Source organism: Pezoporus wallicus, unplaced genomic scaffold, assembly GCF_028554395.1.
Source record: "Pezoporus wallicus isolate ANWC-B61680 ecotype Strahan unplaced genomic scaffold, APGP_CSIRO_Pwel_v1 contig_6401, whole genome shotgun sequence".
NCBI lineage: Eukaryota > Metazoa > Chordata > Aves > Psittaciformes > Psittacidae > Pezoporus > Pezoporus wallicus.
Genome location: NW_026638608.1, coordinates 865670 through 879739, shown reverse-complemented (window position 1 = coordinate 879739; position 14070 = coordinate 865670). Strand labels below are relative to the sequence as shown.

The following is a 14070-nucleotide window of genomic DNA, read 5'->3' as shown; positions in this document are numbered from 1 at the left end:
GCTATCTTAATCTGCCCCTGCTTGCTCAGACCACAGAATTAAGAAATTCAGGAATACAGTGGAGAAGAAACATACAGTGTTTCTTTTGGAATTAAAAATAGAACAATTATCCTTAACAGCTTGCAGCAAGACTTGCATGAATGTCTGCATTGTAGTATATTGTGTGCATGCACAGCTTTCATATGTGAGGAACAGTTACCAAAGATGGACATCAGAATCTTTATTACAGCAGATCGTTATTGTCACAGATTATGTGCCAGGAAAATACAAATACTGTATATTAAACCATATGGAGCAGTTACTGGTACACTGAGCTCAACCATCAAAACACTTCTTCCACAATCACCACCCACAGACTGATGAATACCCATCATCTGTACACGAAGTTTAACTTTGTTTTATTAATGGTGGCATGAAATCTGAATATATTTAAAAATGCCCTACTATATAAAGCAATGTTTTGGGACTTTTTTCCTCCTGGTGAATTAATTTCAAATTTAGTTACCGTGGAAACCATCCTGAAACCAAAAAACCCAAAGTCTCAATATATATTTACACGCGCACACACAGACGCAGGTAAAGAAGAGGAGAAAAGTTGGAGTGTACCTGTACATGCAGGTTATAGAGAATTTTGTAACTGGACAAACAAAACCACTGGCTATTCATTTATGGGAACACAACTAAACTCTAAATCCAACTGCAATAATTATTCACACAATGATTGCCATCACTAGCAGGGCCACGAACAACCAAAACCTCTGCTCCTAGAAAATCAGGGCCTTTCTTTTCTGACTGGGAAACAAAAAGATAAAATAATCATAGAATTATGGGGTTGGAATGGACCTTAAGATCATCTAGTTCCAACCCCCTGCCACAGGCAGGCACACCTCACACTAGACTGTGTCGCCCAAGGCTCTGTCCAACCTGGCCTTGAACACTGCCAGGGATGAAGTAAGCATTTTCTTTCTTAGAACTGAAAAAGGGAAGTTCTGAGCATCCTAACATTACTTTAGTATGTCAAATGAGAAGTCAGGGCTAAGTGAAAATGCTTTTTTTGCTCATTCTGAAGACTGTAAAAAATTAATCCAAACAGATTTCAGTTGCAGCGGAGTGACAGGTAACAAATTAGACAAGAGACCATGACACAGAGATTCAGACCAGCAGTTCTGCAGTAAAATTTAACAGCAGACAGCTTTACCCAGGTTTATTTCTTTTCATACAGTGCTGTCATAAACATTTCATAAATAATTCTACTAGGAGTATGCATGATTTATAAAATGTCTGGGAGGAGCAGGCTGGCACAGTCCCTACTTGCCTTTGAGCAGCAGCTTTCCCTCTTTGAGCAGCTTTCCCTCTTGCACCCTGTTGTTTGTACTTGTAAAATTGAGTCAGCTGTAATTTCAGTAACCCTGAATCTTCTGTACAAGAGATTAAAAACAAGAGTGCTACTTGCTCCAGAAGAAAAAGGTATTTCAATAGTAAATTATCTACAGAAAGCCACTTAGACATGCATTTAACTCTTTTGTACCATGAAGGCTAAAGAGTTCTAAAAAAATAAAACCAGATGCATTCTATGGAACTAAATACATGCTTCAGGCAAAGTGTCTCTGTTGAAAATAACCCTGGAGGACATAAACCATAGAAAATCTTAAGGTTGGCCATTTAATTTCTAAGATTAGATGCAACTACTTACTTTCACAGAGCTCTACAATTGCTGTTTTATCACCTGTCAAGATACTAGCAGGGACATTGCATACACGTGTAACACCACCTGTGTGCAGTGGATGACAAGTCTGTTTCTGAGCACTGACCCATATGGCGCATGCAGTACATTTGCTCACCCACTGCCTGGCTAGGAGCTTTGCATGAGACCAAACTAGTTGAGGTTTAACCCAGACAAAGTCAACACCGCGTTGAGATATTTTTCTCTCAAGCTGTTCATAGATTTAGGTTTGCCCAATTCTGGAATGTCAGATGACATTAACAGCTTTTTTTTCCACGGGCACTTGCAGCCCTTTCTCTTGGATCTGGATTTTCTCACTGTGCTTTGTCTGTGTCATCTGCACTGGATTACTGCCACATGTTCCACACAGGGTTGTGTTTGAAGAGCATTTTAAAAATATAGCTGAGTAAAAAATGAGACGACCAAAATATTTTGTCATGCTAAACCCATCATGTACACTGTACTTGTTAACAAGAAGACTAACCTACATGCATACAGGAGTAAGTTAAGATGCTACACTGATTCACAAAGGCCTCAACAAGTTGTTTTGCTGTCTGAGGCACTCCATGTGCTGGTTATACTATCACAGTAGGAGAGGCACACTAGACTTGAGTCCCCAAACTGCAATTTCTAAAGTCTGGAGGCAGCAATCTACACAGAGCACTCCTGACTAACATAATCTTCGCCTGTTGGCAGACCCAAGTTCAAGCTGAGAACATCATTTTCACACATCTTCTCTCTTTTCTAACTGTACTGCCAATATACTGCACTGGGCTAGCATATAGATTTTCTTGAAGGCTATCTTTCATTTCAGAGTGTATTTATTTTTGTAATAATATTAAATGATGGGAACTAAATTCTTGTTGATTTAGAAAACATAACTATTATACAGCTGTCTAGTACCTCTACCAGCACTTTTCATCCTTCAGAGTATACAAAGATCAATATGTAGAATAAGTAATGATTGTTTGTTGAAATAATGCTAGAAACATCCATGTAGGGATAGAATGGAATCTAAATTAAATTATTTAACATTAGCATTCAAAACCCAGACATAATTTATTTCAACGAGTGATCTCTCCCTGGGAATTCACATTTTCAGGTAGAAACACATTCACAGCTCAATTTCCTACTGCTCATCTTCCTCATACATGAAAACACAAGATACTTGCAATTTAACCCTGAAATGGTGAGCAAGTCAGGCTTGATCACGCAAACTTCACACCTGACTCAAGCATGTTGAGTAATTTCATTAACTTCCACACAAATACTTGTGTTATCTGGATCTGAGCCAAAGTATTCACCCGATTGATGAGTTTATCACACTGCAGGACCCTTAAAGGGATAGAAGGTACATATTGCAAGGAAATAACCACAACAAAGCCATGTAGTCATCAATCAGGTCGCAACTGTTTAGTCTATACCTTATCAGGCTGGTAGTATTTGTTAATCACAAATTCTATCCAGAAAGATGGAATGATATAGAAGCTCCTTTTGCAAACTGATCCATGATACAATTTGAACCATTATTCCTTAGTTGTTCAACCCATTGAGGAATTATAGAGAGCACTTACCTTATATTGAATGGAAGTTTTCACAGAAGTGCTAATTAACACAATATACAGAGATAATGAAGATCGATGTCAACAGATATAAAATAGAAATAAATTTCACAATTAAAATATTAAATCAGAAGCACTGGAAGAGAAAGCAGAGACATAAAATTCTCTCACTGCAAATCATAGCCAACCATGTAACAGATACATCAGCCAGAAAGCCAGAATATCTCCAGGTTCTTGCCACACATCACAACCCACAAACCAGCTACAGAGTCCTATCTATCCTAAAGAACAGAAGGGCACAGAAACCTAGAACATACCGCAGAAAAGCCAGGGATACCGAGGATAGAAGCAATGTGTTAAATGGCAATCACAGCAGGGAATCCGATAGATAAATGTTAACATAAATCTGAGAAGTATTGTGTCCCATGTCACTGAGGAGCACAGACACCCCTGTGGACGAGAAGGTATCGGAGACACAGAGACAATCTATACGACAGTGCTGCTACCACACTCAAATACGCTTTCTGCTGAGCCACACTACAAAAGCTTAACACAAGAAAGCTCCTTCCAACCCCAGAGATTTCTTAGAGCAACAAGCACTATTTTTTGACATGAGAAGTGCAAGTCTAGTTGAGAATCAGTAAACAGGAGGATAATTAAGATGAATGGAATTAGAATTTTTATAGACGGCTCAACCATCAAGTGCACGGTAAATGATGCGTAACTCAAGCTCATCAGAAATAATCCTTCTAATGTGGTTCCCTTCAAGAGAGGAAAATCACAGTAAATCTCTCTATGATACAATTCTGCCTTTTCTTTAGCCTCTCATGGCTTGTTTAATGCTCCTTTGCTGAATTTCACATTACTGATCCTTTGCAAACCTTCCAAATGAGAAGCAGGTGTTAAAATGATGGCTGAGAAAGTAGGAGTGTGTTTATTAGCTCTGTAAACTTACATTGAAGAAATTTGTCTTGTTCCTCTCGCAGAAGAGGCCCTGTGCAGGCATGTGCTTCAGCTGCTGCCAGGGGACACCGCTGCCCAGCAGCACATCGCGGGCCCACTGCAGGTTCTGTGGACAAAGAGGGGCAGGTGAGTTGCAGGCAGAGGACAGAAATGCCACCAGAGGTAGAATTTCAAAGCACTCACTTGCTTTTATTCATTAATGCATTGTCATTTCTCATTTTCCACATAGTTGCTGTTACAACAGTATTTGTGGAGGCATGTGATTTGGAAAAGACATCCCTCAGCAGAGAGAAGCCAGCTTGCTTCTCACTGCAAGCATCCAGTGATCAGACCCAGCACACTAGTCAGTTCCGTACAGCTGCTGAATCCAGCCTCATACCATCAAGTTCTGTTTTCTTGCCTTGTTTTTAACCTGTCTCCATTTCATTGAGATCCACCCTCCAGCTCCTATCACCAAAACATGAACTATAGGTGTATTTAAAACACCTTAATTTTTTTTTTTTTTTTTTTTTTGGTAAAAGCTGAATTTTAATGCTCAGTATAAAGTAACTCACATATAAAAGTATAAAGTCTCTCATTAAACACTGGAACTCGGTACTGCAGCCTTCCTCCACAGACCAGGCCCCCAGGAAAACAAGCCCCTTTTTTTCCTACACACACACTCTGGAAGATGCCCCTCAGCTCTTCCCTAGGGCTAACGACCTGCAAGGCATTAGTCCAGGCCTAACAGAAGAGCTTTAGGCTTAAACTGCAGTCTTTTAGTGCGGTGGAGGATTCAAGCCTTTTACCCCTACCAGCCATTGCCTTCCATGTAATTTCACTTAACCTCTCTGGAAAATTCCATGCCTGCCATCAAATTTGGTTAATACTGCTTAGTGAGTTAACAAGAATGTATCAATAGGAAACTAAATGACAGACAACAATCAAAAATTTATAGAAGCACTACGCCTCTAAGAGTTCAATACATGAACATCTCTTGTGTAGTTGAGAACTTGGGACAGCTGTTAGCTCCAGGCAAAACATTAGTAACAGATGGGACAATTATTAATTGTAAGGTTTCACTGATGGAAGTTTTGCTTTAAGTAATTTCTTATTTCAGTACTAGAAATTAGCATTCAAGTCGCATTAGACTGGCTTTTTTAGAGACAACTTCAGTACAGAGCAGAGGAAAAAAGAAGAGGAAGATGTGTGGTTCACAGAAACAAAGGAAAATGTTGAATTCTGATTTGTGTTCTGTGGGCTGGAAATACACTTTTGTGAATCATAAATTCGATTAAATCATATCCACCAAAGTATATTCCAGTTAGAACTCTTCTGAACTCTTCTTTTTTTTTTTTTATCTGAGGGGGTGGTTATTATCAAAGTTTTTATCCTGTCTTACAGATTATTTTCTTTGCAAGGCTTTTGTGAAACGGTAAAACCCCTGCTCAATCGTAAGTGCTTTTGTCCTAATGACAGTAATCATGCAGAAATCTCCAATGTCTTACCAGAACTGGAGCATCCCCTCCAGCAAAATGCTGATTATGGATTTAAGTGCAAGAGGGCTGAACACTGGAAATCCTAACCAGATATTTATGGATGTCAAAAATCCTTCATTCAGAGAGCTGATATAGGTACTTACACAGGGCCTTCATGATTATGGCATACGACAGTCAAGGGGATTTGCAGAGATTTTTTTTTGGTGTGGAACAAATACACATACACTCCTAAACATCACCAGGTACTTTCTGGCTAGTCAGAGGACCCAGAAAATTTAATTATCATCACTCAGTTTCAAATTTAATTAAGACCGAAGAAAGCAAAGTATGTAAACTTAACTGTAGACTAACTTCTTCCTATGGTACTTCTTTTGTAATATGTATTCCTGTAATCCTGTTAACCTAAGCCTGCAAAATACTTTGAAATACATACAGAAGAAAATATGATACAGAAAAGACCCCCTACAGAAACCTGGTCTTCCATGAAAGTCATCCTATTTTGAATAAAATCCACCAAAGAGAATCCAGCAAAAATAAGCCTATCATAACATCCAAGATCCAGCGTGTAAATGTGGTATTTTATGGCAGTCATCAGGAAACTAAGTAAATTTCAAGTGTGCAAACAAACTAAAAAATTGCCTAATGTGTGGCAATCTGGATCTTCCAGTTAAAATATCACCTGAAACTTAAACAAAACTGAACACCTTAAGCAAGGCACCACCACAAAGTTTAAATATAAAATCCCAGCCTAAAATTTTAGCTGTGGATGTATTCCTGAATGTAAGTTTTATGATGAAAATGTTAAGAGACCATTAAATGTGGTGTCATGCTCTGGTGATCTCCTGTGCGTGTTACACTGACCATCCTTAGGCATGCATCTGGTACATATAATTCAGAGGCTTTTATTGAACAAAATGATGACAGTAACCTAGGTAGGAAGAAAAAAAAACTTCAGACAAATGGGCCAATGACACGGTAACTTCACACAATCAAAACTAATAGGAATAAAAGATGTAGTTACAGATTTTCCACTACCCTTCTTCTTAAATCAGCATGATCAGTTATCCCCAGTAAATACGCCTGAACAGGTCTCAACTCATTAGATTTCACTGAGTCTGGTCTGCTTAGTTTTCTGCTGATGAAGTTATTAGGAGTGGGTGAAGGGATCCAGGACATAGCAAAAAGGATTTGTTCTTCTTGGCATGCTGCTTGCTAGTCTGAAACGCTGGATTTGGCCGTCTGACTCAGGGCAATTATGAAGTACTCTTTCCAGTTCAGCTGCTGCCTCCCACATCTTTATCACCCCCAGACTCAATGACAAGATGACTGGCAGGGTACAATAACTTGCAAAAAAATTTACCAGCATTGTTGAAGTTGAAGAGCAAAATCCCTCACGGTCAACCAAGCGGAAATCTGAGTCACCCAAGATGGATACACCTTAACAGAATGGTGCCAGAAGACACTTTTACCTACACTGGAAACTCCACGACGTTTTGCTGAGACGTGTACAAAATAACCTACTATACCTTAACCTTTCCCTCTATTGTCTTTTGTAGTCTGTTAGAAGGCTTTGTTTCAAAAAATACTTGGTGCTACTGCATCAAATAAAAGCAAACCCCAAAAGACTATTGACCTTGAAGGGTAGCCTTTTGAATGAACTGTTATTACCACCCTGTTGCAACTTGAATTGCTTACATCCATTATGATGACAGATTATGCCTGTCTTCCATGTATATATTGAATATATATATCTTTTTACATGCATTTTTACACGCATGTATTATGCCCAGTTTGACTAAATTGCCATGCTACTGACATTATGTTCTACCTGACATTAATTTCCCCATTAACGGCTCTGTTAATAATGAACAGAATAGAAAGTGCAAGCTTAAAAAAACCCCTAACTCATACAAACAGTATTTGTGAGCGGATTCTTCCAGGACTTGCAGAGTATTTTTGATTTTGAGATAAAAAAAGCACCTAAGTAAATATTTTTATTTCCTGACAACCTGCTGGTTGCAGAGTATGAGACCAGTTGTACACACTGATCCTGACAGACCATAAGGCAAACGCTTCTCACAGAACTTGTTAGTTATATTGACAAACAGCATCTTGCCAAGCCCTGTCTTCTCCTTCCAAACTGTGCCAACACTCATTCTGGAGGTAAAAATCACAAAGGATAAAGACTTTACTTCAAGACAGAGACAACATGAATGGGAAACTGAAACTACTGCCCAAGCTGGCAGTGAAGTCACCTCTGAAATTTCATCCTTACTTTCCTGCACATATATTCCAACAAAAAACAGCTATGTACAAATTTGCTCTGATAAGAGGATAAAACAAAGAGAAATAGCCTCCAAATAGTAAGCAGGGGAAAACCAAACAAAATGTTGAAAGATTTGGAAAAGATGTTAAAAAAAAAAGCACTCAACAACTATTTTTACTAATCTTGCAACAGGAAAAAAAAAATACTGTAAAATGGGAGAAAACAGATTGCATATGAAAACTTGTTTTTCTATGCACTATGGAGACCTGCCAATCCTCTCTTTTCCCAGCCAACCATGAAGTTTGGCCATCAGTCTAAATTCTTCATACAAATTCCTGGCACTAGTGCTTAAATGTTGGATTTTTCAAGATGGTTATATGCATTTAAAAATCAATTTCAGCCTTCTAAAATCCACCAGTAATCCCCTCTGCCCCCCACAGCAACTCCACCTGATGTAATTTATCTTATTTTTGGAAATCAGGCTTATCAACATTATATCTGAGCATACTTCTTACTCCACTTACTGCTGAAAATGCATAGTTTCATTTAGTGGTTTAACTTTGTTCAGGAGTATAACTCCTACTGAAGACATATTAGTGTACCATTAAAACACAGACATTTGGCATTGCTCTACAAAAGCCTGAATGAGTCATCAAAGAAAGAAAATTACAACCTCATGAAAGTATGCAGCGTACATATATCAGTGGGAAGATTTTTTTTTGCAGTGTTAAGAGGTTGTTTGTCATAAAACAGGACAGTAAAAGCCAACAATGCCCTAGCTGAAGCCACCTGATAACTACTGGGCTCAAACAGGCAGGATTCAATTTTTCTGAATTCCAAGATGAGGTGAATTTAGACAACAATGTGTATTGCAACCAGAAAACCATTACAAATCACTAAGTTGTTATGTATATAGGGAGGGAGATGAGAAAAAAAAACAACAGAAAAGGCTGCACCAGGAAATAAAAAAAAGCAGAAAAAAAGAAAGAAAATATTTTGCAAGTAGCTCCTCAGGCAAGGACATGGTATTTGAACCAATAAATTGAAAACAGGCAGCCTTTTTTGTTGCATGTTGATACAAAATCATTTGTCAGCAACAGTAATGACAGCTCGCAGGAATCTACGGCTCCTATTAATGATTAGTTCCATGGAAAAAATAACAACTGCCACATACAAGCAGCATAAGAATGTTTTCAAAACAAACTATCTTTAACAAAATGGTAGCATTTTTCTGGATAATCATTGAACAGCCAAATGGAACATTCATCACCTTTCAGTAGATCAGTAAGACGTGCTACTGCTCAATTCGCAGCAGTGCTCTTGGTGTGTTTTCTACTACGAGGCAAGGGGTATGATTTGTTTCCATTCCCTTCCATTCCCTGTTATTCACACACGCTTCAGTACCGGTGGGGAGAGAATTCAGGAAGCCATGCAGTGCAGCGTATGACATAACACAAGACTTCCAAATGCAAAATCTGTGAGTTCAGACCTTCATTATGGCAATTAGAGAAATAACGTCGATAATTTCAACCTACTGTTCATACACAATTTACTGATACTTCAGAAGCACAAATGATTACAATAACTGAAATATGCAGAAGTAAAAGACACGATTCTAAAACCAAACCAATGGTAATTCATAACAGAATGCTTTTAAAATTAATTTTAAATGAAGAAGGGTCATGCTGGAGGAAGCATGTTATTTTTCCCCCCCTCAAACAAGAACTGATACTATTACAGTCACCAAATCATTGTTATTCCCGATAATCCAAAATCTCCAGCTCATGAACAGCAGGATCTCTGACTGGCTTTCACTTAGTGATCTCTAAGCTGTAAATAATTGTCTTACTCAAGATGACCTCTATTCTCTGACAGCAGGAAAACCTTCATTCTACAAAGACCCAAGATACCCAGAAAGTCTGTGTCACATGCTGTGTTTACACCAATACTAACAAATTGCTGCTTCCAAGTCACTTTTCAGTCCACTTATTCAGTAAAATAATTGCTACCATTATTGTGAGAACATCTTAGTTTATGTAAGAGATCTAAAAGGTAATTCTCTGCTGAATGACAAAAATTACCTAGTTCAGTAATAAAAAAAGAAGCTTTCAACTCAACTGGCCTCACACACATGAATCAGACAATCTAGGAGCTGTTCCAATCCAAAGCACAGTTCCAATCCAAACTGCAAAACAAATTTACCTGCTCTGTTTTAACACTGAGACTTCTGAATTAGCATGAATGACAATACAGTTTGCTTACTCAGGCAACAAACACAGCGAGTCAGCTCTTGTGCCAGTGGCCTGCTCACCTTGTGTGTTTTGCTGTATGTGTACAGATAAGCCAGTCTGTAGAGGCTCTTGTAGTGCTGGGGAAAGCGGCTGAGGCACAGACAGAAGGAGGCAATACATTGCTCTGTCAGGAACTTCCGCTGTTCCTCAAGGTCTGCTGGAAGGCCATGAGGAAATTCAGATGTATCTCCACTATGTTCAGCTTTCTTTTTGTAGTCCCACTGTGAGGGTGTGGGGATTGTAGCTTTGATGGGATTGCCAGCAGCAGTCTGAGACTCCACCAGAATCTTTTGGCCTGTAGGCTCAGCAGGGTGGTAAGATTCTGAGATCTCCAGCAGCTCTTCTGACTTTCCTGCAACTGGAACATTAAGGGAAGACAAAAGTGCTCATGAAAATTACAAGCAGGCAAACGAAATACACAAAATAACAAAAATTAAATGCAACAAATGATAATCCTTCTCTTCATGAAAGCACAGACAGAAATATTGAGGGGTTCCTGAGAAAAATTATGACTATTTCTGATGTTCAGGGAGTAAATAATCATAGAATCACAGAATCATAGAATTGTTAGGGTTGGAAAGGACCTTAAGATCATCTAGTTCCAATCTCCCTGCCATGGGCAGGGACACCTTAAATCATATCACCCAAGGCCTTGTCCAACCTGGTCTTGAACACTGCCAGGGATGGAGCATTCACAACCTCCCTGGGCAACCCATTCCAGTGCCTCACCACCCTAACAGGAAAGAATTTCCTTCTTATATCCAACCTAAACTTCCCCTGTTTAAGTAATCTTCAGCTCATTAACAGAGCCACAGACTGATCTCTCCATAGTCTTTTTTAGGTTTTCCCCTGAGCACACCTTACACAATGCAGGATTTTATATATTGTTGGAAGATGGGGGAGGAGGGGAGAAAACAACAAAATAAAGGTGTAATTAGTAAAATTCTACTGTAAAGAAAGGAAAAAAGAATAGAAAATTAAAGTCATCCTGCCAAGTGAAATATTTTTCTTAATGATTTACCTAGAAGAACACAATTCCAGAACATAATTTAGGCTTGGACAGACTGATTAGAGCAGCTAACCTGGTCTTCTGGACAATGTAGGACCTACAGTTCTATCTATGGTAACTCAGTTCAACTGACCCATCTTTTCTTAGATGATACCAAATCTTACTTCACAAAACATCTGTTGCAGTTGGAGCTTCCACATTTCATTATTGCTGAACACATGCCTGCTACATGCAGATGAATTTTTTAAAACTGCATGAACAGGCAAAAAAAGACTTAACAGGCCTCAAACAGGCACAGCACGGAAAGGTGGGCAAAATTCATACATTGGGCTTGTTTGTCTTTCCTACTGAAATCTGGCCTCTTTATTCACTGCCACCTCCAACTGTGCAAACATCAGACAAAGGGAAATTCCAGTTAATGGATATTGAAACAAATTTTCCAGTGGAATACAGAACACTTAGTGCTATTATAGATGGAGAAAACTGGTAGACAGCAATTCCACTTCTCCACTGAAATAAACTATCCAGTGGAATAAAACATCTAATTTCACTAATTGTGCTCTGCTATGTACTGAATATCAAGCTGCTACTGGCTAGAACAGAAAGGGCATCTATACCTAGGGAAAAGAAAAAAATGTTTTGTTTGAGATTAGCTTCTAATGACTACTCCTTAAATTATTTAGAGATTGGAAACATTGAGAAAAAGAGTAAATAAAAACCTAGAAGAAGGCAAGCTAGTCAAAGGGCCACCACAGACACCAGCTTATCATTATTCTTGTCTTTGTAAGGTTTAACAGGTAGTACAAACTGGGATGATGGTCACAGAAGCAAAGACAGTTCCTATTTTAAGCTACACATACATGCAGCAGCAACGCCTACTTAAAGTCCTCAGTCTCACTGCAGCATATTTCAGTGCTTCTGCATGCCAGAAGAAACATTTTAATGATAATATACCAGCTGATATTATCTATTAAATCAGGCATACTCTTTTCCTCTGTAGGTCCCAGGGTTTCTTTGCTGGGTATCACAGCATCAGCACAGGTAGTAGAAATCCTCTTCTCTGTGTAAGTCTTCCTCAGGCTGTCTTGAGAACTGGCAGGCTCATTAAACATATCCTGTGTAGAACTGGAGTCAGACAGCACCGCTGCAGTGCTATCCTGACTCCTCTCTGCAAAAGAGATAAAGAAGGAATGCACCACTTCACACTCATCAAGCTGTTACTTGCATCTTAGTAACAGCAACATCGAACTGCAACCACTCTGCAAAGCTCTGACAAACGCAGTACAGGATCCTTAACAACCACCAGTTCTGCTGTCTAAAAGGTATTTTCTTTTGTCTACTAATCATTTTCATCTCAGCTCTTTGTGCTAAGAATTTAAAACCCTAGTCTTCTTTCCCTAGGTATTATTTAACACTAATGCAATAGAGAGCTCCCTGCCCCACCACATTTCCTCCTAGAATATTACTCTGGAATCTGATTCAAAAGAAATGATGCTCAACTTTCAAAAACAGTTAGACTAAGGACCCAATATTTCATCTAGTATGGACTTTAACATTTCCTGGGTTTACTGTGCCATTTCCCTTGAAAAGCACCCAGTATAATTTTGAGTCTGACGCAAGCAAATCTCAAATGACAAGAAGGCCATGAACAACAATACTGGTAAAAATTACCCATGAAGGACAGAAAAGTCAGTATCATTAGAGGGCAAAGACTTACAGGAGTGATCACTGATGCCATCTATCCTGCAGGTGTTAGATGCTGTTCACCAAATGTTCTGAAAGGTGATTTGATATGGCAAATAAACAATCCATCAAAAAACTAGGTCTAGTCAACAGGAAAACTCTTGGACGTCAAGGCAGTAGGCAGAAGAACAGAAGTGACTTTGCCTTGACAAACTAGAGTAGTGTACACTGGCCACTGACGTTACAGTGGTACCTTATCATGACTTTATCACAGGGGATAAAATTCATACTTGAGAACAAACAGCCATGTGAAAAACTTCCATCCATGTCTGGAACCTGCCTGATATAACCCAAGCTCTTTTACATCAAGAGGCAGCCCTGCATTCCTAAAAACCACAGCTTCATATCTCCAACAGGAAGATGCATGCATATTCCCAGTGAGAAGGGAAACTGGCATTTTCTGTAATATTGTGCCAACATAATTCAGTGTCCAACAGAAAATTCTAATCTAGGCAATTGTCTCCAGTTCTGCAGCCCAAAGGATTAATATCCAGTTTCTGCTGAAGATACAGGAATAGCTTAACCGAGAGGCATGTTACCTCTATTGTCTAGGGAGTTCCACTGCATTCTTAGTCATTCCTTTTCTTGATAAGATCAAAAAAGAAAATCTTAAAAAAGCAAAAGCCCTTGCTTTGAGATGAGCTGATAATTTAATTAAATTTCTTCTGTTCCATCTGAATTGCACTTGTTCAGGAGAGAGATAAGGGCCTCCTATGAATTTATTTTATCAAGAAAAAAAAAAATCCCTCTGCAAGCCTTCAATTTGCAAATCAGGTTCTGCTTATTAGGATACCAACAAAATTAAACCAGATTTGATGCACTCCATAGGCTTTTCACCACCACACAAAGAAAACCTTCCCTTTCAGTGAACAGATCTTAATAAAACTCTCTCAGAAAAAAGAATAGGGGAACAGCATTTGCTTCCTAATTGGAAGTTATATAGTTGGTTAATAATGACAAGTTTTATATAGAAAGAATATAATTATAAAGAATGGGAAGAGAAGGCTTCTGAAGAGAGGTCAGTCAAGCTTTAAA

At 38.7% G+C, this 14070-nt stretch overlaps 1 protein-coding gene across 6 annotated transcripts in view; it reads right to left on the bottom strand.

Moving 5' to 3' along the window:
* Positions 1 to 14070, bottom strand: part of CABIN1 (calcineurin binding protein 1) — a 108805-nt gene that overhangs the window by 56774 nt on the left and 37961 nt on the right. For 5 of the 6 annotated variants that reach the window (XM_057411383.1, XM_057411386.1, XM_057411385.1 and 2 more), the window contains exons 27-29: positions 12278 to 12460; positions 10304 to 10641; positions 4241 to 4354 (exon numbers count right to left, since the gene is read on the bottom strand). In XM_057411383.1, coding sequence (XP_057267366.1) covers positions 4241 to 4354; positions 10304 to 10641; positions 12278 to 12460 — 635 coding nt within the window. The remainder of the gene's footprint in view (positions 1 to 4240; positions 4355 to 10303; positions 10642 to 12277; positions 12461 to 14070) is intronic. The other variant, XM_057411388.1, reaches the window with a different exon arrangement.